Source organism: Micromys minutus, assembly GCF_963924665.1.
Source record: "Micromys minutus genome assembly, chromosome: 10".
In the NCBI taxonomy this organism is placed as follows: Eukaryota; Metazoa; Chordata; class Mammalia; order Rodentia; family Muridae; genus Micromys; species Micromys minutus.
This window is the reverse complement of record NC_137979.1, coordinates 46,076,425-46,103,258: the sequence shown is the minus strand read 5'-3', so window position 1 is coordinate 46,103,258 and position 26,834 is coordinate 46,076,425. Positions and strand designations below refer to the sequence as shown.

Sequence of the window (26,834 nt, the reverse complement as noted above, 5' to 3'; positions counted from 1 at the left end):
TTCTCGTCCCTTTTTGTTTCCTCTATTTATTAAGAAGAAACCACCACCACCCCAAAAAGCCTTTAAGAAGTGCCTCTAGTAGTAATTTCGGGAATGGAATAAAACATATTGCGGTACAAAAGAGGGGGAGGTATAAAGGTGGACTATGTCATTCCTGGGGTGACACGGCAGCAGAGGAGGAGTCTCTTGAACTCTATAAAAGGTCAGCCCCACAGCAGCACCAGACAGACAGACTGTGCTCCAACTGCAGGCTGCAGGTGTTGCCTCCCGGGATCCCAGATGGATTTCAGCCGTCGAAGTTTTCACAGAAGTGTGAGTTCCTCCTCACAAGGCCCAGCACTCAGTGTGAGTGGCTCCATGTACAGAAAAGGGACCGTGCAGCGTCTGGGGGCTGCACCCAGCGTCTATGGTGGGGCTGGAGGCCACGGTACTCGCATCTCTGTCTCCAGAACTGTAGCGAACGGGAGCGATCTCTCCAGCGGAGGGGACCTGTTTGGGGGCAATGAGAAACTGGCAATGCAGAACCTCAATGACAGACTGGCAAACTACCTAGAGAAAGTGCGCTCCCTGGAGCAATCCAATTCCAGACTTGAAGTCCAGATCAAGCAGTGGTATGAAACCAACGCACCGAGCACCATCCGGGACTTTAGCTCCTACTACACACAGATCAAAGAGCTGCAAAATCAGGTGAGCCATGAAACCTGGGATTTCTACCTCACTGTTTCGTTGCCTAGTAGATTAAGAGAGATTTATGCTAGGTGAATTCAAACACATGAAGCAGATTAGGTTGAAGTCTATAACTGAAAAAAAAAAAGTGTATTTTATCATGTGGTATCTGTAAACAGGATGAGTTTAACCCACGATTTTCCTAAAACTCCAACCTAATCACATATAAAACATGATCATTTTATCATCCAAATTTACAGTTGATATCTTTGTTATGGCTTACAATATGAGGCCTTCATTGTGAATAATCTTATTTTTCAAAGACTTGCAAAGGTTTCTATGTGAATTTGCTACTAGTCTTTACTGACTTGGAAGAATTAAGTCAATTTAAAGAGATTTTTTTATCTTTCATAATATAAATGTTATAATAAAAAGTATTAACCTACTATGGGTATAAATAACGAAAGGGTTCAGGGTAGACACAGAATGATGATATCTACACTGATTGACTGATAAATGATTGGATGATAGGTAGATGGATGAATGGATGGATGGATGGATAGATAGATAGAAGGAAGAAAGGATTGGTCTTTGATACAAGATCTATGTATCCCAGGCTGGTCTGGACCTCAGCATCCTCCTACCTCTACCTCCTCAGCACTGGGATTAAAGTATGTCACCATGCACAGTTCTGACACCTGGGTATTTTTAATGTCTTTTGTCATTATCTCCTTACTATTACCCAACATTTTATGATGCATCTCTGTGATAATAAAATCTCCTATTGCCCCCAATTCAAGTTTATTACAGTCATATCACAATCTGTTCCTGTGTCATCCACGGTAGGTGGGGTTCCCCTTTTTACAAAGCCAATGGAGTAAAAGCTGGAGACTTTGCCCCTGAGTGAAGATGTCAAGCACCAGCACACACCATTTGCTTAGCCACATCGTTGTTATCTAATCAAGAAAACCCTCCCCTTCCATTTTGCGTGTATCTTAAAATCGGTTCCCCTTTAGGGCAAAGACCTTTGACTCACCCATGGGCCTCTTCACTTGAGCTGTAGTGTAGGCACCAACGCAACCTAATTCGGGCTTCACAGAAACTCAGCCCATGAAGCTATGGTGCTTCCGTCGGCCTTCTTAGCAGCAGGACGATCCTTTAGGCTTTTTGATACAACCCAAAATTCAAATTTAGCCCTTCTGTCAAGGTTGATGCTTCTGAATTGACATGGGGATCATCTGTGATACTTAGGCACAGCCATTAGTGTGTCCACTAGTTTGTGGCCTGTCGAGGGACCTCTCTCCAGGAATAGCCACTGAAAGGAATGCATTACTCTAATAGCTTTAGAAGTAGACTTCATATCTACATGCATCTGAAAGAATTCAGTGTTTGCCTTGAAACGCAAGAAAACTTGAGTTCAGTCCCCAGGTTAAAAAACAAAACTGGAAAGTGATGGTGTGAGCTTGTACTCCCAGCATTGGGGTGACAAGCAGATCTCTGGGGTTGCTGGTCAGCCAGCCTGACCTCCTTGGTGAATTCCAAGACAGTGAGAGACCCTGGCCCATCCCCCGAAAAGGCAGCACTTTTGGAATGGCATGTAGGACTGTCCTCTGACCTCCACAAACATACACCTGTACATATGAACATGCGCAAAAGAGAGAGATGCACACGTATCCAGGATGCACCCATCCTTCTGTCCTGTGCCTAACTCCTACAGACGGCAAGCTCTCATTCAGCTACCGCTTAGTAGATACTAGCTGGGTACTGAGCGATTCACATAGAGGACAACAACGGCAAATAAAGTAGGTTAGATGGAAACAGGCACAGACCAAAGAAACCGGCACTCAGAGAGGTAGACGCAGGGAGTCTGTGCGGGCAACAGCAGCAGGAGAGCATTCACTGTCAGAACGGGAAGCTGTCATGGGGTGGGGCTTGAAACAGTGTCTGAGCTGAGAGGCAAAAGAGCTGGAGCTCACCAGGTGAGAAGGGCTAACGTGTTCCCGTGTGAGCAGAGCCACAGACAAAGGGATGGAGCCAAGCCATGACGTTAATACTTAGTCCCTGTTCCTCCTGTTCTCCCATGATCATTATTGAAGCACACATCACTTGTGGTCTCATCACAGCTGTCTCTGAGAATCAATGAAATTATCTTACACTCCTGCCCAGAGGAAAACGTCATTCTTTCTTCCTCTCACAGATTAAGGATGCTCAAATACAGAATGCCCGATGCGTCCTGCAAATTGACAATGCTAAGCTGGCTGCGGAGGACTTCAGATTGAAGTAGGTTCTCTAAACTATGGTAAAAATCTGTCTTGGTGTGTGTGTGTGTGTGTGTGTGTGTGTGTGTGTGCATGTAGTTGTGTGTGTGTATGTGTGTCTTAGTATGTGTGTATATGTGCATGTTGGGGGTGGTATATGTGTGTCTTGGTGTGTGTATATGTGTACAATGTTGTTGTGTGTGTCTATGTGTGTGTTGGTGTGTATGTGTTGATGTATGTGCATTGGTGGGGGATTGTTTGGGTTTCTGTTTTTGAGATAGGGTCTTGCTATGTAATCCAAGCTGGCCCCAAAGTCAGCATCCTCCTGACTCAGCCTCTAAGGACCTGGAATTACAGGTGTCTGCCATAACACCCAATACCATAATAAATTCTTCAGAAAAAGAAATCCTCTTGGTGGGTATGTTTCTCATTTATTTAGCATGTATGTGTATATGACAGGGGGGAAGGAATGGGAGAAGGAGAAGACAGAAAGGAGAAAGACAGGGACAGACAGAGAGACAGAGACAGGGTATTGTCACATGCATGTGGAGGTCAGGGGGCACTTGGCAGCCATCAGCGCTTTCTATCCATCAACGGTTTCCAGGGACAGAACTCCAGATGTCAGGTTTGACATCAAGTACCTTTGCCTACTGGACCATCCCACTGACCCTGACAAAGAATTCAGCTTTTAGTGGTGGCTTTATCATGCTTAAGTGGGCACGTCATTGTGAGTTAAGAAGCTTCAGGATCATAGAGCATATGGGGGCTAGAAGCAATGTGACCCTGCCCAGCACTTGCTCTCCCGGGATGCTAAGATTTGTTTATCCACCATTGTTTCTGAACACCTCCCAGTGATTGCCACGGTTCTGATTGGTCAGCCCTGGTGACTAGAATATTCTTTCTTAGTAACCTCACTTCTGCTTTTTCACCCACTGAACCTAATTCTATCATTCAGTGTAATAACAAAGCAACCCAGGACTTCATTTCTTCACGAGTGGCCTTCTGTGATGTGAGAGCCACACATCTCCACTGGGTGAGCATCCACAGAATCACCCCTCAGAGTCATGTGACTCCCACACCACAGTCAGACTCCACAGATGAGTCCTGTACCTTCCAGTGTGGTGGCGTTTTATGGTCTCACCCAGCCAACCAAAGAACCAGAAACAACCTATGATTAATTCATTTCAAATTGTCTTCACCTTCTTCATGCACTCACATGGTCACAGTCCCCCAGAGCTGATGAACAGTGGGGCTTCCTGGTCCCAGTCCGCAGGATGTGTCTACACGAACAGCACCACAGTTTAGGAGTGTTCTGATGCTAAGGGAGATTTAAAAAGAAGGAGTTCAAACACTCAGATCTGAAGGTGAGGCAACTAGACCCCTGGTCCCCAGCTTCACCCCGACAGCTGGGTGTTCTCCTGTGTTATCATTTGGGTTGCCTTGGTGTATTTTAATTTGTGCCTATGTCAGGAGGCTGCAGAGGGAAAGAAATGACTGAGATGACCCATGCTGAGCACATCTGTTTATAAAATGATGAAGATAAGTTTACCCTATAAAATTCACATTTGGGTTTTTAGTTTCTGGACTGCTTCCAGGGAATGGGTGATGTTTCTTTGTTTTTAATTTGGATCATTTTTCCTTTTTGTTGTTGTTTTGATTTGGACTGTTAGCTCTGTTTCCTATTGTTTTTATAGCCCTGGGTATCAAGCCTTCTCTGCAAACACTACCACCCAGGTATGCCCCTAGCCTCTGAATTTAGAAACTTCTCAAAGTTAGTTCAGGCTGCAAAGGAACAGAAATGTTATATGCATGTGTGTATGTGTATATATGTAATGTGTGTATGACCATTTTGCCTGCATATGTACAGCATGTGTGTGTGCCTGGTGCCCACAAAAAAAATAAAAATAAAAAATAAAATAAATAAAAAATAAAAAAACAGAAGACCCAGAAGAAAACATCAGATTCCCTGGAACTGGGCTTACAGAGATGGATATGAACCACCACATGGGTGCTGGGAATTGAACCAGAGTCCTCTCTTCCCAGACTCTTGCTCGTTTTTCACAAATAGCTGAAGGGAATTGTTATAAAGTACATGGTTTGTCTGCCTCATCATGTTCCAGTCTCTCTTCTGTACTGACTTTAGAAGACTTGAGTATGTCTCCATCTTGATTCATTCCCAGGTTTGAGACTGAGAGGGGAATGCGTATAGCTGTGGAGGCTGATCTCCAAGGCCTGAGCAAGGTTTATGATGATCTGACCCTTCAAAAGACAGACTTGGAAATTCAGATTGAAGAACTGAACAAGGACCTGGCCCTCCTCAGAAAAGAACATCAGGAGGTAAGAAATATGCAGGGATGGTATAGGATGAGACAGCTCTAAAAATATAAGTGAGAGGAGGAGAAATAGGAAGAAGAAGCAGCAGTAGTGGTGGTGACGGTCATGGTGGTCATGGTGATGGTTGTGGTGATGATGATGGTGGTGGTGATGGAGATGGTGTCATGATGGTGGTGGTGGTCATGGTGGTGATGATGATTTTGGTGGTGATGGTGATGGTGTCACAATGGTGGTGGTGGTGGTCATGGTCGTGATGATGATGGTGGCAGTGGTAGTGACAGTGATAAAAGCAATATCAGTCATGACAATAAGCCTCAGTTAAATAACTCCAAGCAGTGCCCAGACCACAGAAAGCCACCTTCTTACTTTCTTTCATTTTTTATTTATCCCCAATAAAAGAAGCTACAAGATTACTTATGTCTCCTCCACCCATCCTGATCTGAGATTGTATTTCAGACTAACCTCAGTCAGAACCTCACTCTTGTAGGAAGTCGAGGCCCTTCGTCGGCAGCTGGGCAACAATGTCAACGTGGAGGTGGATGCTGCTCCAGGCCTGAACCTGGGCGAGATCATGAATGAGATGAGACAGAAGTATGAAGTCCTGGCCCAAAAGAACCTGCAAGAGGCCAAAGAACAGTTCGAGAGACAGGTGATCTTACTAGAGTGGGGACAGATGGGTAATACTGTTCCACCAGAGAGAGACGAGGTCTTCCATCCTCTGTCTCTCCTCCATTTGCCTGCCTTCCTCTCTCTTGTGTCTCTCTTTGCTCACTTCTCTTAACTCTTGAAATTTTAGAGTCAAGCTCTGCAGCAACAAGTCACAGTGAACACAGAGGAGCTGAAAGGAAACGAGGTTCAAGTCACGGAGCTGAGACGCACCTACCAGAACCTAGAGATAGAGCTCCAGTCCCACCTCAGCATGGTGAGCACCTCTGACCTCTCACCTTTGACCTCCCTTGCTCGGTCTGCTCTGTGCTGGCAAAGGACCATGTTCAGGACGCTGCAAGCCCAGATACCTGTAATAAATAACCTCTCCCCTTGCAGAGCCAACAAGGAAACAGGTCCAACAACTAATAACTACACCACAGAAAGAAACCAAGGCAAGGGCAATGAGCTATACAGGGCAGAGGAAAGAGTAGATCTGGAAGATTCCACAGAGAAAACCACGTTTGTCCTGGATCTTAAATCAAAGACGAGCTTCTAGTTGGAGGAAAGGAGCAGAGGCATCGCAGGCTAGGCAAATTTGTTAGGTCACAGAGAATTACGTTGACAACACTCCCGAGATGACCCTATGACTTTCCACTTTAGGGGTCAGGGCTAAAGGGACAGATCAGTCTGGGTCATGTCAGCGTGGTGAAAAAAAAAAAAGAGCTGCGCGGTGGGGCAACTCTTACAGTTGAATCTCAGGAGAAAAGGAAAACAAAAGACTTTGTCAGTTTTGCCTGCGTGTCAACAGTCAAAGAGTTACATGATCAAGCCTGGTCCCCGTGGGTTGAAAGATCTAGTCCTCCACTGACACCACGCACGGTGTGGCCAGGCCTACTAAAGGCATGCCAGGTATGACCTGCTCCCAGGCAAGATAGTAAACCCTGATGCTTTGGCACAGGTGTGCATCACACTGAGGGACCAGCAGGCCCAAAGCTCAAGCAAAACAAAGCAAAAATCCAAGAGATGGCAGGCAGAGCTGGCCGGCTGAGGCTACCTAGACGGGAAGAATGGAAGAGCTAGAAAACCAGGTGGTGCTCAAAGGGTGCAAAATTTCCTCCCAAATAATACAACAATTGCGCTGCCAACAAGTAAGAATCGCCCTCTTTGTCTTTCGTGCTTAGAAAGAGTCTCTGGAGCGCAGCCTGGAGGACATCAAGGCTCGATATGCCAGCCAGTTGGCTGCCATCCAGGAAATGCTGAGCTCCCTGGAGGCCCAACTGATGCAGATCCGGAGTGACATGGAACGCCAGAACCAAGAACACAATATCCTTCTAGACATAAAGACCCGGCTTGAGCAGGAGATCGCCACCTACCGCCGTCTTCTGGAAGGAGAAGACGTAAAGTAAGGCTCTTGGAGTCACGGAGTGTGTGTTCCTGTCTGTTTGTAATTCTCCCTCACGGGTCTTGCCAAGGCAATCCCCAGCACAATCGCAATGTTACACACGGGCCAATGAGACAAAAATACACCACGTAGTATAAAACACCCCACACATCAATGGCCTTTGAATGAGGTCTGTGGCAGGACCGAGTCAGAAGGCGGTTCTCCAAATGATACCAATCACGTTCGAGTTAACCCTTGTCTTAAGGGTATAATAACCTTTTGGAAATTCTCACCAACTGCTCATGAATTAGACCACAGGCCACAGAGGCCCGCAGGATCCAGTTTGTATATGATCAGAACTGGATCAACATCTGTCTTCACATATAAACCTCCCCCTCCAAAAAAAAAAACAAAAATAAAAAACCGACAGATTTAACTTCTATCCTAATTTTAGTCCCCACCATACAAATTATTAACAGATGGTGAGCAGGTCGGTGTTTTCCAAGCTAAAAGGCAGACCACTCCAGTGTGAGATAAACTCAGCCCAAGGGACAGATGTAGGAAAATAAGATTTAAGCACACATCAACCCAGACACTGAAAAACAAAAGAGCGAGGAGGGAAACTCCCCAGCTCTGACCTTTCAGTAACAACGCTGTCTGTCTTTCTGCTTCTTTCTCAACCCAGAACTACAGAGTACCAGCTGAGCACTTTGGAAACGAAAGGTAAGTGCTCTGGGCTTGGGCACATGTCCTGTAGTGTAGGAATCTCAGCAGCTCCCTGGCAACTGTCTGTCACTGGGGGAAAGTAAAAGGTAGAGGTTCTCAGAAGCACAACTGAGAAGCAAGCTTCTATGGATGTGTGTGTGTGTGTGTGTGAGAGAGAGAGAGAGAGAGAGAGAGAGAGAGAGAGAGATAATAAGTAAAAATCATATGGGTTTGGGCACCAAAACACAGATCCCTGTACTTGTTTAGCAAGTGCTTTATTGGCTGAGCTATCTCACCAGCCCCATGACATCAGGATTCTAAAAAGCTTGAACATGCATGACGCACAGACTGCATCCAAAGTGGGGATTTTGGCACACTCCCTATGACAAAGTGACTTTCTTAGCCCATGCTATTGATAAAACAGTCCTGGGTCCTGGGTGCTGGAAATGTACAACTAAAATGTGGATTTCGTTTTACTCAAGATTTGTCTATTTCTATCTGAGGTGAGAAGATGAGGCCTTTATAAATTTGGGGAGAGTGATATACGTTATCTGTGCCCTTTTTTAATAAAAAAAAAAAAAAAAAAAAAAAAAAAAACACTTAAATTTGTATAAGAAAAAGTTAAGTGGTTTAACAGGGTGGCCGTGGGCCTGGACCCACCTCTGATGTCTGCCACACAGATATCAAGAAAACCAGGAAGATTAAGACGGTCGTGGAGGAAGTGGTAGACGGCAAGGTCGTGTCCTCTGAAATCAAGGAGATAGAAGAAAGTGTATAACCAGCGGCCAATGTGAAGACTGCTCCGGCTTCCAGAAACTCTCAATACTGTGTCCAGAAACTACATCAGTGCTGTGTCCTAACTAGAACGTGTGTGGGGTGGGGCTCTATCAGACTAGGTAATTAAATACAAATGTCTTCATTCTGAGGAGCTGTAAAGGACTTGCAAGGTTAAACCCCGTGAGTGCTAGAATATTTAAGCCATCTTCACTGTCCTGTTCATGGCGAGACACATCCATCACAGGCAGCTCGGTTCTATTAAAGATCTAGGGTGGAGAAGTTCAAGCAAATTGCAAATAAACCTCTCCCTTTGGGGGTTTTGTTTCTCTCATTTCTGAACTGCTAAACAGCTCCCTGTAGGGTTCTCCCGGGAGGCAGCGTCCAGTTAACCTCTTATTGTTGCCTTTGCCCCCCTCTAACCCCATTGTTTCTGCTGCCTCTCAAAACTCAACCTAGTCACTGAATAATTGAAAGCAAATTCCAATCACAAATGCTGACGAGTAAGAACACAGCACTGGGTGATTGACATGGGGCTCAGCCAAGTGCAAACCTAGACTGGAGGTAGGATATGCCTTCTTTTCATAATAAACTGCTTAACCCATTAAGTGTTGCGCTATTTGGTGAGTTGGGAGTATGACGTGTCTCGGTTTTTCAGAAACAGCTTTAGTGACACACAGCTACAAACCGCGACATTTGCCTCTGTAACATTCGTCTCAGTGGCCCCCTTGTACATCCGTGGGTTGTACAATGATTACCTCTAATCCTAGAACATGTCCACCACCCCCAAAGACACAGCCCATACCCATTGGCAGACATTCCAAGTAGACAAGGATTTCTCACACCAATCTTGGTCCCCACCTGCATGCAAATACAAGTGCACGTGCAACACACATGTATATGCACCCACATATACATATACACATGTGTACGTGTACCACACACACATGACTTGCACACACATGCACATTCACTCGTACACATGTTGATATTGCCACACACATGCAAACATGCATACATATACATGGAAAATGGAAACTAACGAAGCCAGGAGTAGATGATTTATACTGTATTCTCACCTCTTTTTCATTTGAGTGGAAAGTGACTGTTCTGCAGACTGATGGGAAGTTTTAATTTGCCCTGTATCATTTGCTTCCTTCTTAATAGATGATAAAACTTAACATTGCTATAGGATTATGACTTTAGATTTGACCTTTATATGGAAGGTGGGCGGATGGCTCATTTATAACCATCTAGCATTTACCGAACACTCACTGTGAGCTAACCAGAGACAAGCATTCATGGGGTCTCATTTCAGTCTCACACTGATGGTATGAGATGGAAACTGTCCGGTAGGTTCACTGAGCCTGACAGTGCCCAACAACATTTTCACACGGCTGGACTTTGAGACCATCTCCCCTTACATACGAGAGTTATGCACAGAGATATGCAATGACCGGATTCCCAGAGTCACAGTTGACAATCACCAACTCCAGAATGGTCTGAAACTTTGACAGGCAAATACCAGCGACTACAGATCTAACCAAAACAAACAAACAAACAAAAACCAGTGCTCTGGAATTGCCCTTCCCAGGGTGCCAGTGGGTTCGTTTTAAAAGGGAGAACTGAGAATCTTTGATCAGTTTCAGAAAATGGAGAGGTTTACTTTTTCCTTCCTCTTGCTTTTTGGCCTATCTCTGATTTTTTTTCCCCAAATAATCTTTCAAAGAGAATAAAGGGAGAGCACACACACACATGTAGGAAGGGTGGTAGGTCCCTCCTTCCAGTCCTGTCCGTAATTTCTACGAAAGAGAGAAGTGCTCATCTCTGTGTGTGTTTGTACTACGTATTCAGGTTTAGAACAGAGCAGCCTGGTCCTGTGTCAGATGGACACACAAACCCGGCAAAAGATGGTCATTCTGAAAATCGGATGACACAGTATCAGATATCAGAATTAACATCATCATGACGGTGACACCCCTGCAGTCTCAGATCTGTAACTACACCCCCAAATAACAGCTAACCCCCAAATAACCATGCATATTAGGGGGTGATTTTCACTGCATTAACCCTGTGAACATTCTCACCTGTGAACGCACTAAAAAGTTCCCATACCCGGGTACTCTCATTCATTTCTCCCCCACCACACCTCTAGAACCATCCTCTGCCCCTTGTTTTTCATAATGATTGAGCTCTGGGGTCCAACACTTAACCTCATTCACAGTTTTAGGGAGTCAGGACCCCATATATAAAACAAGAGCAACCTGATAATCGCCACTCGCTCACCAGGTTTTAAAATCCCATGCAAGAGGTGTTACCATGAAAATGACCAGTGAATCGCAGAAAGTGTTGAGTCTAACTTGCAGGAGGTGGATTCTGGTGTGAACAGCACAGCCCGAGCTCGGGGAACTGTGATCAAGGCACCATGGAGACAATGCTTAATAAAATCTAAAGATTATAATCAGCACATCACTTCCCCATGTTGGATATTCCATTATGCAAAAGTGGAAGCCATGTAAGATATACCATATATATATGATATATATCATATATATAATATTTAAAACACTGATCACACCCATTTTTGCAGTGCTGAGGATTAAATTTACGGTCTTCTGCATGCTAGGCAAGTGCTGCATACTAAATCAAGAAGACTTACTATTCTCTCTTCCTCTCCCTCTCCCTCCCTCCTCCTGTGTCTGTCTGTCTATCTTCCTCTATCCTTCCACTCTACATCTTTCTCTCAATCTCTTATGCATCCCGGGCTGACCTCTAACTGACGATTCTCCTGCTTCGGGTTCTCAAGTGCTGTTGATAGGAGCACTGGCCACCACGCCCAGCAGAACCTTAACTCTCGTTAGCAACTCACACTAGCCCTCATCTTTTCTCACCGAGACTCAACTTATGCAGTCACTTAGCCAACAAGTCCAGGATTGTTCTTGCTTGAAACATCTCCGCTATTTTTTTTAGCCATTTACACAGCTGTCAAAGAAAATTACGTTCCCCTCTAAAACCTCGACGACAGAAAGCAATGACTAGCACCAGCCTCCATCCAACCAACTAGGCTCACAGGCCACGGCAGGCAGGGGGTGGGGTGGACAATGGACACAGCATCCGGCCTTTCCAGTCACTGAAAAAGAAATATGTCTCTTTCCAACTTCCGAAGTTATCTCCTTACACACGAGTTCAGAGTAAGTTTTAATCAAGCATTACAGAAAGTCGGGGCCTGATGGTTTTTAAATGAAGTGCATTTTTAGTGACCATTAAAGCAAATTACAAATAAGTTCTTTCAAGCAAAACAGCTCTAGGTATAAAATGAAGGTTTTTAGCCAAACAATAGGCTGGAACTCAGGGTAAAACATCAGTTAGACACCTGATCTCTACTTAAGGAGCCGACGGTTCAGGAGAACACATGTGTAGAAACATAAATGTCTCTTATGAAAGCCAAAAGCCTAATGCAAGCCAATGAAGCAAATTTACATAAAATATACATATTCGAAACCAACCTGATCTACAGAGTGAATTCCAGGATGGCCAAGGCTACACAGTGAAACCCTATCTCAAAAAAAAAAAAAAAAAAAAGGTGCAATAAAAATGTACATAAACATATACATATATGCATTAAGGATTTCAGCACAAAATTGACTCTGAGTCCAAAAATACATATTATTCACATTACGTTATTAGGTGCTAAGTGGAGGCATTGTATGGGGTGCATTCCTTTTGATACTGTAAGCAAGCAACAGCCTCTGTTTTGTTTCTGTGGGGGTAAAATGAAGCTCCTCTGCCTTTTGAGAGTGTTGTTTGTGAGTCAAAGGAAACAACCACAATGTCACTCACTGGCTTTGGAATACACCTGGAGATGAGGCCAGAGGACAAAACCCAAACTAAAGACACGTTTGCCTAGGCACTGGCAGAGTCTCACATGGTGTCATTTTTCATAGGCCACAGAAAATCACTTTGTGGTCTTGGGCTGTGCCCTGAGAGGCTCCAGGAAGGACAGAGTCATAGTTTCTGGTTGTGTGTGGGTGAGAACTCCAATCTCACAGTTAGGGAGGTGACAGTCATCTCGTGTCCTTTCTCTTTCACCGAGAGCATCAGGGCTGCACTGTCTGTAGACTGAAGACCCAAATTCTCTCTCTACCCTAAATCAATCAGTGTCCTGACTCTGAGATGGTTCTGTTATAGAATGGGGTAAAAGTACCACCACAGGGGCTCTCTGAAACACAAGGTCTGTGACACACTTGGTCCATGTTGAACAACAACAGGAATGTGGGAATTGATGTCAGATCAAACAAGGGCAAGCTCAGCAAGCTTGGGACATAGATTGGAGGAACCCTCGGGTTGCATGCTCCCCAGAAGTGAATCAAACGATTGCAGGCTCTCTCCCAAACCCTGTCTGTCTGACATTGCCAATCCTTCCCATGTTTATTGTGAATGTATAATTCTTGCAAACCTCTTGCTTTGAAGCCCTGCTTGATTTTTGAGACTGTGTATAGGTTGAGGGAATAATGTGTCCCTTGCACATGTTCCCTGTTTAACAAGGTTAAGGGGAGTTGTAAGTGGCTGTCACAATGCATTCAGTGTTCCTGACCCTGAAAAACTGATTTGAAAAGTTACTTGGTCTGTTTGATCCTGGATATTTTTCTTTTCTTTTCTTAAAGATTTATTTTATGTGTATGAGTACATTGTAGCTATCTTCAGGCACACCAGAAGAGGGCATGGAATCGCATTACAGATAATTGTGAGCCACCATGTGGTTGCTGGGATTTGAACTCAGAACCTCTGGAAGAGCAGTCAGTGCTCTTAACCGCTGAGCCATCTCTCCAGCCCGTAGTCCTGGGTATTTCTTATAGAGGTCTGCCATGAAGCTCGGATGTGACCTTCTGCATGTGCTCCTGAGTCCTCAATGGGCAGCTCTAACTCAGCTCGGTGTGACTTAGATTTAAGATTTCACCTTTGGGGAGCCTGGATAAGGGAGAACACTATCTGGATTAGGTGGGTGTTTCTCATGCTGCACGAGGAAGACGAATCTGTACTCTGTCACTATAAAGCAAATACTGACCTTGAGACCGACTCCAATGACATATAGGAAATAGGGAGCTGCTGTCGAAGGCTCTGCTGTGGGAACCTGTGCACCAGCTCCTTCTGGGCGTGTGCAGATTCTCTCATTAGTAGGACAGTAACACCTATGCTATGCTGGGGTCTGTTAACACTCAGTGCAGCCAGCGTCATGCTGTCTGTCTCTCCGTCAGTGCTCCCCTACGTCTGTAACACACATTTGTGACTCAGCAGTTTAGTGTATCAAGAGAAAAATCAACCCCCTACATCCTGAATGTTGATTTTGTAAGACACGGAACAAATGAACCGGGCATGCATGATGTCCAAGTGGTTGTTAGTTATGTAATCTTTGTTAAATAATAAAACCAATTATGTTCAAAATATTTTTTAAAAAACAGTCATCTACACCTTTGTATCAGGAGTTCTCGTATTCTCTGTATTCATAGAGCTGTTTTTCAAGAATAGGATTAGGTCACACTGAGCAATGTAGAGACCTGGACCACACTTGAAGAAAGCAGGTAAAAGAAAGTCCCTTCCCTTTCTCACCCAAACGAAATGCCTGTGACCTCAATTCCTGAAGAGCTCTCTGTGCCCTGAAATTGCACCAACAGGTTTCCTCTGGGCATCAACATTTTCTCTCCTTCCCAGTTAACCTGTCACCTTAACACACTTCCCATCGGAATACTGTTCTCATGGCTCGTATATAAGCTGTATCTGTGTCAAAGGCAAGAAAATATTGTCAAAGAAGAAACTGTGACAGGAATGTTAGTTTTCAGAAAATGAAGACATACATAAACATCTTTTTTTATTATATTTTGGACAGTGTTTTTCTTTGTGCATTTTGTTAATAGTGAAAAGCTATAATAGGTGATATACAATCCATTCAGTAAATGGATTCCTACAGAATTCTCATGGCTAATGCCACAGAAGAAATGAGGGAACATTCAATCTAGAGCCCAGTGCCAGGTTTTGCTAAGCCAATTCCTTGGTAACTACAAACGTCCCACTTCCAAACGGCCGGCTCCCATGTTTAAGCGTTCTGCTTTCAGGAAAGCAAGAACCTTGCAGCTCCTAACAGTAAATGTTTTCAGAATCTTGCAAGCTCAGATTCTAATGGCCGACTCAGAAAACACCTTTGTTTTCCACTTCCCAGGAATGCGTTCTTCATCTGCCTCTAGAACTCTTTCTACAGAGAACCACGGGCATGGTTGGCTGGCTTATGCTGTGTTTCCAACGGAATCAGACAGGGAAGAAGAGGAAAGAGCTGCAGGAAGCATGGGGCTTCCGAAGCATTCCGCTCCAGCGGTTACTTTCCTGGCGCCTAGAAGATACTGGCAGTGCTGAGAGTGACAGATTCCTTACGACAGCCTCCTGCTCCACCCAGCCTTTCTTGTGTGTCAGATATCTAGTGGAAATGGTTATTCAATTATAGCTGTATCAGTGAATTTTCATGTTGCATAAATCACATACCCCACTGAGCTGGCCGACTGGGTGGGGGTGGGCATCGGAGTTGGAACGCGGAGAATGAACTCCTTAACCGCAACACCCTCCTCACAGCCTATAAAAGGCACGAACCCTTCTGGCCTACCACCACTGCGGTCTCTCTGGGGGTCACCACCTTGCCAAGCTCGCTCTCTCTCCAGCAACAGCATGTCGCTTTCAGTCCGCACCTCTGGGCTGTCCAGGAGATTGTCCTCACAGAATGGGGCGGCAGGCCGACCTTGGGGTGCATCTGCTTCTAGTGTCGCCAGCGGCTATGGGGGAACGGCCTCTGGCTTTGGAGTTGGCTGTGGGGGGCTCTTCTCTACTGCATCCATGTTTGGTTCTAGTTCTGGCTTCAGCGGTGGCTCTGCAGGTTGCTTGCCAGGGCTTGGCACTGCCTGTGGGGGACCCCTGGGAGTTGGCTTGGGAGGGATGGGAGTAGGGGGTGGCTCAGGCGGGGGCTCTCTCTGTGTCTTTTCTGGAAGTGATGGAGGGCTACTTTCTGGTTCTGAAAAACAAACCATGCAAAATCTGAATGACCGACTAGCTTCCTACCTGGGTAAGGTTCGCGCTCTGGAGGAGGCTAATGCAGAACTGGAAAACAAAATTCGAGAGTGGTATGAAACTCGAAGAACGGGAGACTCCGGGTCCCAGACTGATTACAGTAAATACTACCCACTGATTGAAGACCTTAAGAATCAGGTAAGGGGAGGGGCTTTAGAAACCTTTTAAACTATTATAAGATTTCATTAAAAATAAGTCCTGTTAACTTAGATATTTTTAAACCAGATTGTACTGGGAGAATTTCCTCCCCTCAGGAAGCAGAGTTGCAGCTCCAGTCATTATAAATGGCTGTTCTTCCACTGCCTGCAAGAAATGTGCGTTCCTTAAGTTAGCAACATTATTTTTGATAAAAAGCAATCAATACATTTGCTTTTAAAATGAAGTTGTCTCAAACCCTTTGGAGATTTTTGCTTCGCTATTGGTTTTGTTTTACTGGGAGTGCTGGGAGTGAACACAGGGCTCCCGGCACGTGACCCAAGTGTTCTCTCACTGAACTACGGCCACCTCCTTTGCCTTAGAAAAACAGAACTGGGGACCATTATACCGAGCGAGGTAACCCAAGCCCAAATAGGCAAACGCCATCTGCTCTGTCAGATGTGGATTCTGGTTTGAAATGTTTAGGCTTCTGTGTTTGAGTTTAAGTGAGCGCCCATAGAGATCAGAAAGCACGAGAGGACGCATGGCAAGAAGGATGTGCTTAAGGGAGTGTAGAAAAACATAGGCGATAAGAAAGAGGAAGGAGGAAGAGTGACATAGGAAAGTTTAAACCAGAATGCGCTGGGGATGCCCAGAGAGGCAGGGTTGAGGGGGGAGACCAACCAAAACTAAGTGGGCGTGGAAGAGCGCATAATACATACCACTTGAAACGCTTAAAGAAAAGTGGTTTAAAGATCAAGAGTTTGGATAGAAGAAAAATGTATTTCAAGTCACCATTTACTCTTAATGTCCAAAGTGACACTTGTGAACAGCCAGTGCTTTAGAACTGTTTGTGCGTCTCACTCTTCTTCCAGATCATTTCTGCCAGCGTCAGCAATGCCCAGCTCCTCCTGCAGATTGACAATGCAAGACTGGCTGCCGAGGACTTCAGGATGAAGTGAGTCTGCCAGGCGATAGCTCCTCCCACTCCCCACTTCCTGCCTTCCAAAGACGGCAAAGGATTCAAAAGCCCTGCAGCCCACATGCTCCTTGCCTTCAGTGCAGTCCTAAATCCACACGGGGAGCTTTTAAAAAGCACCAAAAGTCAAACCGTTCACCGTACGCAGCTTAAAGTTTTAAGTTGCTTCCACCTGGAGCCATAGATCATCTCTTTGTAATGAGTCAGAATTCAACGTGATAATTGTACCTATGTTCAAACCTGAATGTTCAATGTATCAAAGTGAATTGGCAAAATTTTTGCCAAGGGGTTAAATGGAACAATCGTGTCCCTGATGACGCATGGGACTGAAAGCTGAACCATGCATTTATTTTTATGTCCCAGCTCCTTTCCCATACCCCACCCTCCTGTGCAGAGGGAATACAAACGAATTTCCTTTTTGTATTACAAAATGTCCCCACAGAAAATTGTAATGTCTATAGTCCTGAGCCTGTGAAGATCCAGTGAAAGCTACTAATGAAGTAACAAGGTTTAAAACTACCCACAGAGGAAATGGAGCAAAAAACAGCAACCAGCAGTTTATCACCAGCTAGTTTTAGGATAGCATCAGAAAGTCAATCCACAGGGAGCCTTCTCCCTTGGGATGCAAGGGACACTGTTGGTAGGCAGTTCTCATTTCATCGTTTCTTCCTCTTTCTTCTCCACCAATGAACAGTAAGAAATGGTACTCACAGAGGAAAAGTCACAAAATCAAAAATCGTATAACATACTGTTATTGCAGTATTTTCCTTCTACCCCTTTCCTTCCTCCTCCTCCTCTTCCTTCTTCTCTCTTCCTCCTTCTCCTCCCTCCTTCTCCCACTCCTTCTCTCCTTTGGGGAGGTAGAGGTCTCAGGCTGGCCTTGAACTCACTATGTAGCTGAGGATGACCTTGAACTCACAGCTCTACTTCCCATGAACTGGGATTACAGACATGGGCCACATGGCCCAGAATGTGGCCAGGACCACTGCAGTGCTTGTGTTAATGTTGGCTTCCTAGACTTCGGGCACTTGGTTTTCAGGTATGAGAATGAGCTGGCCCTGCGCCAGACCGTGGAGGCCGACATCAACGGCCTGCGCCGTGTGCTGGACGAGCTGACCCTGGCCAGAGCCGACCTGGAAGCGCAGACTGAGAACCTGACTGAGGAGCTGGCCTACATGAAGAAGAACCATGAAGAGGTCAGAAATAGCCTTTTGTTTTCTTCCAGACCCAAGAATTGCAATTTTGAATTAACAAACTTAGAGAATATATTATCTGTGTGTTCCAACGACTGTTCATTTTGGTGTTCCTGTATGCGTGCTCTCCCCCCAAAAACTTCCACCCCACCCTTTTATGTATGTACTTTTTATTAAGGTTTAATGGGTTAGAGTAATAGACTCAGGATAGCGGGAGTGTTCTGGTTTTATTATTCCTATCATTAAGTAATGGCAGAAACTTTAATTACCTTCATCAAATATTTTCTTTAAATATGGAGTGTTTCAAAAATGAAAACATACGTCTGCAGATGATACATACACCAGCCACATATGTAAAAGACATGTAACTAGTGCACGGCATATGGAGTTCTGATGTGCGTGTCAGAGGCTCCGGCATGGACAGGAGGAAAGATCACCGGCGATGGCCTTCTAAGGAAGTTTCTGCTGGGTTCTCAGTGACTGGTGTGTGAGGTTGCCCATTAACCCAGGGGCCACTTGCAGCCCTAGCTATGCAGCAGTTGCTAGGGCAACCCGCACACCTGTCTCTTTCCTTTCTGTAAGCTACAGGAAGTGAATGTTCTAGAAACAGAGCTGGCAACCACAGGCACAGAACGTGGACCCTGGGTCATTCAAGAAACCTAAGAAAATATCTTGGTTTTTGGTTTTGGCTTTTCTTAATCAGGAAACAGGTTTTCAAGCTAAAAAAAAAAAAGTGTTGATTCCTTGCATTAATATTTGGCCTTTTTATACTAACTTACTAAAAAATATACTTTTATTATTATTACTACTATTATATTTTATTATTACTATATATTATTATATGAAGAAACCCAAGAAGACAAAAGTACCTGCCCCCCTCCCCAGTCACATGAACTCTTGCATCTTTCTCTCTCCATTGCTGTCCTTAGGAACTCCAAAGTTTCCAGGCAGGTGGTCCAGGTGAGGTCAATGTAGAAATGGACGCCGCACCTGGAGTGGACCTCACCAAGGTCCTCAATGAAATGAGAGCCCAGTACGAAGTCATAGCTGACCAAAATCGGAAAGATGCAGAGGCCTGGTTCCTTGAAAAGGTAACACCGCGACACTGGATTCATGCCCGGAAAGCCCTCTGAGCCAGCACAGAGCTCACCCCATCCACCCACGTTTGCTGTTGCAGAGCGGAGAGCTCAGGAAAGAGATCAACAGCAACACAGAGCAGCTTCAGTCCAGCAAGAGCGAGGTCACCGACCTGAAGCGCATACTGCAGAATCTGGAAATTGAGCTCCAGTCCCAGCTTGCTATGGTAAAGTAACATACAGAGAGAGATGACACATCGTTTAACTTCCGAAAAAAAGATGTTGCACCCAAAGTGTGCTGGACCGTGGGCTGCCATCTTGTTCTCGGATCCCCAGAGCGTGCTGTCTCTCCCATTTGCAGAAGTCGTCCCTGGAAGGCTCACTGGCTGAAACTGAGGGCGGATACTGCTGCCAGCTAGCTCAGATGCAGCAGCTCATTAGCAGCCTGGAGGAGCAACTCCAACAGGTGCGGGCAGATACAGAGCGCCAGAACGCCGACCACCAGCGGCTGCTGGGCGTCAAGGCTCGCCTGGAGATGGAGATTGAGACCTACCGCAGGCTGCTGGAGGGGGACGGCCGAGGGTGAGCAGACAGAAAGATTGGAATCATCGTAGGGGCTAAAAGACAGTGGACACCTGATGGAGTTGTTTTCTTGCTTGCTTGTGTTTTGCTTTTCTACAATGTGAGAAGAGGGCCCTAGTAGATTAAATAAGGAGCAAATCTTGCCAGTAAGTTAGCACTGAGAAGTCTGAGGCAACAGGAGCCCAAGTTCCAAACCAAGCCAAGCTACATCTGCATACTGCCAGCAGGAAGAGGGGGTGGGCTGGGAAGGAGCTCAGAAGGTAAAGAGCTTTCAAGGGTCAAGAACTGAGTCCAGAGCCCCAAAACCCACGTAAAGTGTGTCTCTAACAGCATCGCTCCTGCTGGAGATGGAAGGTGGGGACATGAAGATCCCCGGAAGTTTGTGGCCCAGTGTGTCTCAAACAAGGTGTAGCCCAGATCCAACACGTGAACACATGCACATATATTCACACACACACACATAAAGCTTTTTTGGGAGGGAAAAGGGATAAAACAACAAATCTAGAATATGCATGCCTAGAATTCATTAAATAATAGACGAAATGTATTCAGCCATTATCTCGCTTGATACTAATTAATAAAATGCTCGTTGTGAATGAGTGCTTACATGTCCTATCAGGGTTCTTGTGACTTGATGCTAGGGATAACACACATCAGTAGTAGCCACCTGGACCACCCCAGCCCCACGGTAGAGTGGCCAAATCTGGAGGGAAGAGCCCCAGATTGTCGATTAAAATTCTGAGACCAAACTGCCTCCCCTCAGAGCCCACTGTAGGTGATTTAGATGCAAATGTGTGTTGACCCAGTTGGTAACCCTCATGGTCCTGTCATTCAGCCAAGAAACTTGTAATAGCATCTCTAATTTTTGCTGTGGTTGTGTAGATGTCTTTACTGTTTAAACCCAAGCAGCAGGGTCTCCTTACTTATCCAACAGTCACTGAGCACAACTTTCGTTTTCTTTACAGTGACGATTTTGATGAAAGCTTGTCCTTTAGTGTCTCCAAACCTCAGACACCATCAGTTGATTCCTCTAAAGGTATGGACATAATCATTCAAAATAAGTCAGACGCTCATTCGTGAATGACTAAACTGTAAGACCTCATGAAGTGTTGAGCAGCGTAAATAACTTAAAATATATTTGTGTTCTGAGCAGGGGACATATCACTGTCTCTGCTCAAACACACTGAGCAGTAGGGTAGTTTATTAAAACTCTCAGCAAGCTCAGATAAGAAATTCCTACTCTAGAAGGACAAAATGAGCACCCTGACACAGGGTTTCTCTATGAAGCTCTGGCTGTTCTGGAACTCGCTCCATGGATCAGGCTGGTCTTGAACTCACAGAGATCCACCGGCCTCTGCCTCCTGAATCCTGGGGTTACACTTATGCACTACCATGCACACGTCTTAAATGCTTTAAAGTACACTAGGCTTAGTGGTGCTTGCCTGCCGTCCCATCTCTTGGAAGGCTAAAAATAAAAACTAAAATAATAACAGAGGATAGTGAGTTCCAGGCTATCCTGGGCTAATATTTAGCAGGAACCTGAGCTGAAAGAGAGAGAGAGAGAGAGAGAGAGAGAGAGAGAGAGAGAGAGAGAGAGAGAAGGAAGGAAGAAAGAAAGAAAGAAAGAAAGAAAGAAAGAAAGAAGGAAGGAAGGAAGGAAGAAAGGAAGGAAGGAAAGAATGAAGGGAGAGAGGCACAGAGAGTGAAGGGAGATGTTGAGTATTTTGGTTTGTGTACAAGGCAGTCCTGAATAAATTTTATTTCCACTAAGTAAAACTCATTTGGTTTGGGATGGAAATCACTTCCGAAAGTCTGAAATTGATGAAAGCTTAAATTGCACAAGAATAAACTTTGGGTTGATAACTGTCTAGTAATAATCATTATCCTCTTTTCTGCTTTTTATGTTTAGACCCAAATAAAACCCGAAAAATCAAGACGGTCGTGCAGGAGATAGTGAATGGCGAAGTGGTCTCCTCCCAGGTTCAGGAACTTGAAGAAGCAATGTGAGGCCTCCCACGGGCTCCTTTGGAATGCGAAGTTCACAGCTAGAAGTTACTGCTTCCCTGCACTATGTCAAGCCAGCATCCGTTTTGGCCAGTTTCCTTTTCCTTGGGTCTGCTACTCATGCTGGGTCTTGTTAGCATTTCTGAAACTATATCCAGTTACACATCTCCGTGACTGTGCAGATCTTCATTTCGATCCCAGATCACCTTACCCCTTCCTGGGCCTGAAGGAGTCTTTCCACTAAGTTTTTTTCCGGTTGCCTGGACTGTTTGTTTAATGACAAAGCTTTGATGGAACAGCATGCTTTAATTAAAGATTAATGGCAATGGACTGAAGTATGTGCCTCTCCTTGATTTCAACAGTAATGACAAGGGCATAGACACAAGCTGTTAAGATATTGATAACGAAGTATATAAGCACTCGGACAAAAAAACATGATGTTGCAGATTAAGCTAAGATTATTTTAAGGCACTATCCTCTTTGGTGTTGACAAGATTTTATAGTTTCCATTATAGGAGAGAACAGTTATTCCATTCGTGTTTCTAGAACCTTCTTTTATACAATCAGTGGGTTCCTATCCACTAGATTTCATGCACTTAATGATAACCTGATGCTAGGGGTTATCCAACTATCATAATCATCTGGACCACCTGGGTTGCACAGTATCAAGCCATAGAATGGAAACCAGGAGGTTCCATGGTGAATAAGACTTGGTCCTTGTCTTGAGGGTAGAGGTTACACCTGCCAGGCATGGTCACACATTGACAGGGGCTTACTGACATTCTGAAGAACAATGGAGGAAAAAGGGATCAAGTAATTTGAGAGCAACTGTCTCGTTCAGAAGTCAAACAGGCGTCGGAGAAAGAATAGAGCACATACGTGTGCAAGATGCAAGGGTGGGACCTTCATGGCGCTGTTCTCCTCTTTCCTAACTGGCAGTGCTGAGACCTAGGGTGGAGCTTTATGAGAATGAGTCAAAGTCAGACCCACAAGCCAATGGCAGAAGTCAGGCTGAGATGAGATAGAAGATAGCAAAGTCTAAACCAGAGTAGACGGTGGTTTCATCTAGATTGCCAAATCCCGAAAGGCAGAAAGGGTTAGGACGTAGTGAAGAAGACCCAGGCCTCTGAATCAGACGGGGTTCAAGTCCTAGCTCTGTTGCTTAATCTCGAGAAACTTCTCTCTGCATGCTTCTGTCTCCTACACATATGTTGCATGCACATGACCGTGCAGTTGCACATACCTGCAGCATACATGTGTAGGCCAGAGCAGGGCACTGGGCTTCCCCTTCCCTGCCCCCTACTTGAAACAGGCTCTCTCACTGAACTAAGTGGGCTAGCCATGGAATACTCAGGCCCACAATGATGCATGTGTGTTCCCTGCTTTTTATGTGTATGCTGAGGATTCTAATTCAATCCCTCTTACTTACTGAGCAAAGGTTTTTTTGCCCATTGTACCATCTCCCCAGCCTCCAACCTTGTGAAGATTAAGTGAGACAATCTACGTAAAACACCAGGAAACTAAAGAGTTGGTAGCCCTAGACCGTGCCCAGTTGAGGCAAAGGAGTCGGTACCATGTTTTCTTTCTGTGTCTTTGCTGCAATGCTCAGGATCAAAACCAGGGCCTCTGTATGCTCCAACTGGTCTGATCCTGACCTATGCCCCAGCCCCAAAATATTCTGTGTGTGTGTGTGTGTGTGTGTGTGTGTGTGTGTGTGTGTGTGTTGCATTATTGCCCACTCTCTGGAATCAAGTGGGATGGAGAATCCAAGAGAAAGATTAGTAAGGAATACCGAAGAGGAGAGAAGAAGAATTGAGCCTGGAAACTTCTACAGCCAAGAAAGACCTCAGAGCATCCCCACCCCCAGCCCCATTTTTAGATGATTCGCTTCTGTATCAAGCTATCTGAAGTCACCTTCCTCTTAAAGATTTCCGTGGCTTCTGGTCTTCTGTTCATCCCTCTCTAGTGTGCGCTCACCTCTCTGAGCATCTTCTTCTAGCACCTGCCATGGATGGACCTGACCTTTCAGACCCAAAGAGACTTCCTAGGTCTGTTCCTAAGCAAGGTCTCCAGTCCCCAGTAACAAACTGATGTCACTTCCCAAATGCCTGTGAATTGTAACTGCTTTATTCAGTGTTTTCCTTGGAGTTGCATCTAAAAGGGGGATTGATCCAGTGTAAACCTCATGCTCATTCTGAGATATCTTGGTTTCCCAGCCTTCCTCTGGAAATGCCCCCTTCCCCCACACCTGCAATATGGCTCCAAGACACCACTCCCCCTAGAAGCTTCCTCTTAAGCTTTTCTCTATGAACCATAATATTTGCTCCAATCCCCCCTGCCCCGTGTTCTCTCTTTCTCTCTCTCTACTCACTTCCTAGTAATCTCATCTAGTCCTGTGTTTGTAAACGTTGCCTATACATCGATTACACCTCCGTTAATGATCCTGATTATTCTCACCTCCTGGCGCTCATGTGGAAGGAAGTGATAAAACATGACCTCCAGAGACAACCCTAACCCCTAATATTACCCAACCCCAGCTCTTCCCAACATTGATCTTAACCCTAACCCCAACCTGAGCAGCACAAAGCTGCCTTAGCAGGAGGAGGAGGGTAGAGATAGGAGAAGGCCATGGAAGTGAAGGTGGTCAAAGTGTAGAGTGCACCGGGACCAGAATGCCGCCGTGCAGTGCTTTGGTCTCCGGAACCATCAGATGCCTACAGGGTTATACTACGGGGGAAGGCAGCTGTCTTTTGGTGGTTTCACAAATCCTCCCACTGAGGTTCCAGTGGCTCAGACTTCAGAGACTGGCACCAGGTTCCAAATCACAGTCTTTTTTTTCCCCCCATATGATCTTTATGGGATATTCTCCAGTCTCGAGTTAGCAACGAAAGTCTGAAACGCTTACTGAAAGCCATGTCATCACTAGCGAGAGATGCAGTTGGCACAGCACCCACCCTAGTCGTTTGGAGTGCTGCGACAAGATGCTCTAGACAGAAATTGATTCCTCGAAGTTCTGCAGGCTGACTGGGTATCTGGTCAGGGCCTGCCTTCTGGGCAGAGGGCAGGGTATGAAGGACACTCCCTGGGACCCCTGTTCTGTAATGCACTGACCCCATCTGCAAGAGCTCTACCTGTATAACCTCCCAAATGCCTGCCTCTCGATGCCACCACACAGGTGATTAGATTTTATTTTCGGAGAACATGAACTTTCTTGGGCCACAACAAAGACCTAATGAGATTCCAGCCTCTGCCACTAGATCCCAATCCATAATTCAGCACAGATGTGAACGGCCTCTGGACTCTGCAAGACACAAATTGAGAAAAGGTCCTTAGGGAAAATAAGACACACCAAGTCTGGATTGCAAATAAATAAATAAAAACAACAAACACATTGTTTAAAGTTATGTTAACGTCTAAAATTTTACAAAGTTAAGTTCTCCCCGTGTGTGCGGTTGTTTTGTGTAAAGCTCAGGAAGGGTCTGGGAAATGTGGGCTACCCTGTGTGTTTACAGCAATCTCGTGGGACTGCCAAGGGTTTCAAGAATTTACTCTATTTTTCCTTTGTGTGTGCCTTAAAAGCTTAACGAGTACCTGTATTACTCTAATGATCGGGGATTTTAGTCATTTAAACAAGTGAGTTTGGTGAAAGTTTAACTGAAGAGTACAAACCACCTAGAAGTTCCTGCTTAGGATGGAAAGCAAGGCTTCTTTTGGCTTGGTGATAGCGCCATCTACTGGAACCTCAGAAAGAGAACTTTTTAAAAACCTCCTTGTCTGACTTGAGATTAGGATATTAAGTTATTTCTTTATTAAAGAGGAAGAAGGAAGTTGAGATAGGGAAAGAGGATCGAAAAGAGTTGGAAGAATGGGGCTTTTTCATTATCGACTTAGTAAGTTAATAGACTCAGCAAGTCTATTAAACAGGTTCCATGATATAAAATGAAGTTAGTAATTAATGTTTAAAATACTAGACAGGCAATCTGACCTTCTTGAGCACTTCAAAATGTACTAAAATATCAAACAAAGTGAAAACAACTTCATATACCTGAATAAATGACCTTGTGTGGGGTAAAATGTTTCTTAAATGTTAGACATGACTGTAAGATTAAATTTTAAGATGAATATCCTGGACTGGGAAGATGGCTCAGTCAATAAAGTATTTGCCATGTAAGCATGAGGACCTGAATCAACTCCAAGAATCTCAGAGACTGTGACATATGGATCTTTGGGACTCACACTGTTCAACCAGCCCTAACTTAATGGTGAGCCTCAGTCCAAAGACAGAGCCTACCTCAGAATACAAGGTGGACAGAGTCAGAATAGCTACATCTCAGGTGGACCCCTGATCTCTACAGACATGCACACCTATGCTCATGAACATGTACGAATATGTGCACATGCACGTGTCTACACATGCATGCATGCTTAAATATGAACATGTGCACACGTGCGTGCACCCGCACACAGACGAATTAGAATCGTAAACTCAAGAACTTAAAAAAGTACTGTATTGTCGGCATCTTTGTAATCACCACAGCTGGTTCCAAATGCTTTGGCTGCGTCGTCTGGCACCAAATCAACAGAAGATTATTACGACCAGAATTCATCTAATCACCTGGTGAAGTTCACACACTACAATACAACCCACCAGTTTATGACGAATAGAAATACTGATGTAGAAACCCTGTGACAAGCAGAACATGGTGACGTGCCACCGGAATTCCAGCTACTCCGGAAGCTGAGGCAGGAGGATCGTATCAGACCCGGAGTTTGAGGTCAGCCCAGTGACTAAGCTCAAGAAGCCCCGGCACAAAAGAATACGTTTCTATGATCCTGTGTATATGAAATTTTAGGAAAACCAGGTCTCCTCCCCAGTGACAGCAGGTCAGTGGCCTCCTGGGGTGAAAGGTCAAGGAGAATAAATGAACTGGTTTACTGCGGTCCCAAGACAGCCTTTGACACTGACAGACCTACCGATGGCAGTGCCGGTGA

General features: G+C 45.1%; 2 protein-coding genes across 2 annotated transcripts; both read left to right on the top strand.

Annotated features, from left to right (window-relative positions):
• Nucleotides 1–270: 270 nt before the first annotated feature.
• KRT20 (keratin 20) lies at nucleotides 271–8,770 on the top strand (the record flags this gene model as incomplete). Its single annotated transcript, XM_080923740.1, has 8 exons — nucleotides 271–687; nucleotides 2,864–2,946; nucleotides 5,105–5,261; nucleotides 5,746–5,907; nucleotides 6,055–6,180; nucleotides 7,088–7,308; nucleotides 7,973–8,010; nucleotides 8,673–8,770. Exons 1-8 carry the CDS (start codon nucleotides 280–282, stop codon nucleotides 8,768–8,770), a joined length of 1,293 nt encoding a protein of 430 aa, XP_080779866.1. The 5' UTR covers nucleotides 271–279.
• Nucleotides 8,771–15,477: 6,707 nt separating this feature from the next.
• KRT12 (keratin 12) lies at nucleotides 15,478–21,845 on the top strand (the record flags this gene model as incomplete). The annotated part of the gene is made up of 8 exons (XM_080923709.1): nucleotides 15,478–16,011; nucleotides 16,884–16,966; nucleotides 18,027–18,183; nucleotides 19,110–19,271; nucleotides 19,358–19,483; nucleotides 19,618–19,838; nucleotides 20,804–20,874; nucleotides 21,748–21,845. The coding sequence occupies 8 exons, from the start codon at nucleotides 15,478–15,480 to the stop codon at nucleotides 21,843–21,845; spliced, it is 1,452 nt and encodes a 483-aa protein (XP_080779835.1).
• Nucleotides 21,846–26,834: the final 4,989 nt, after the last annotated feature.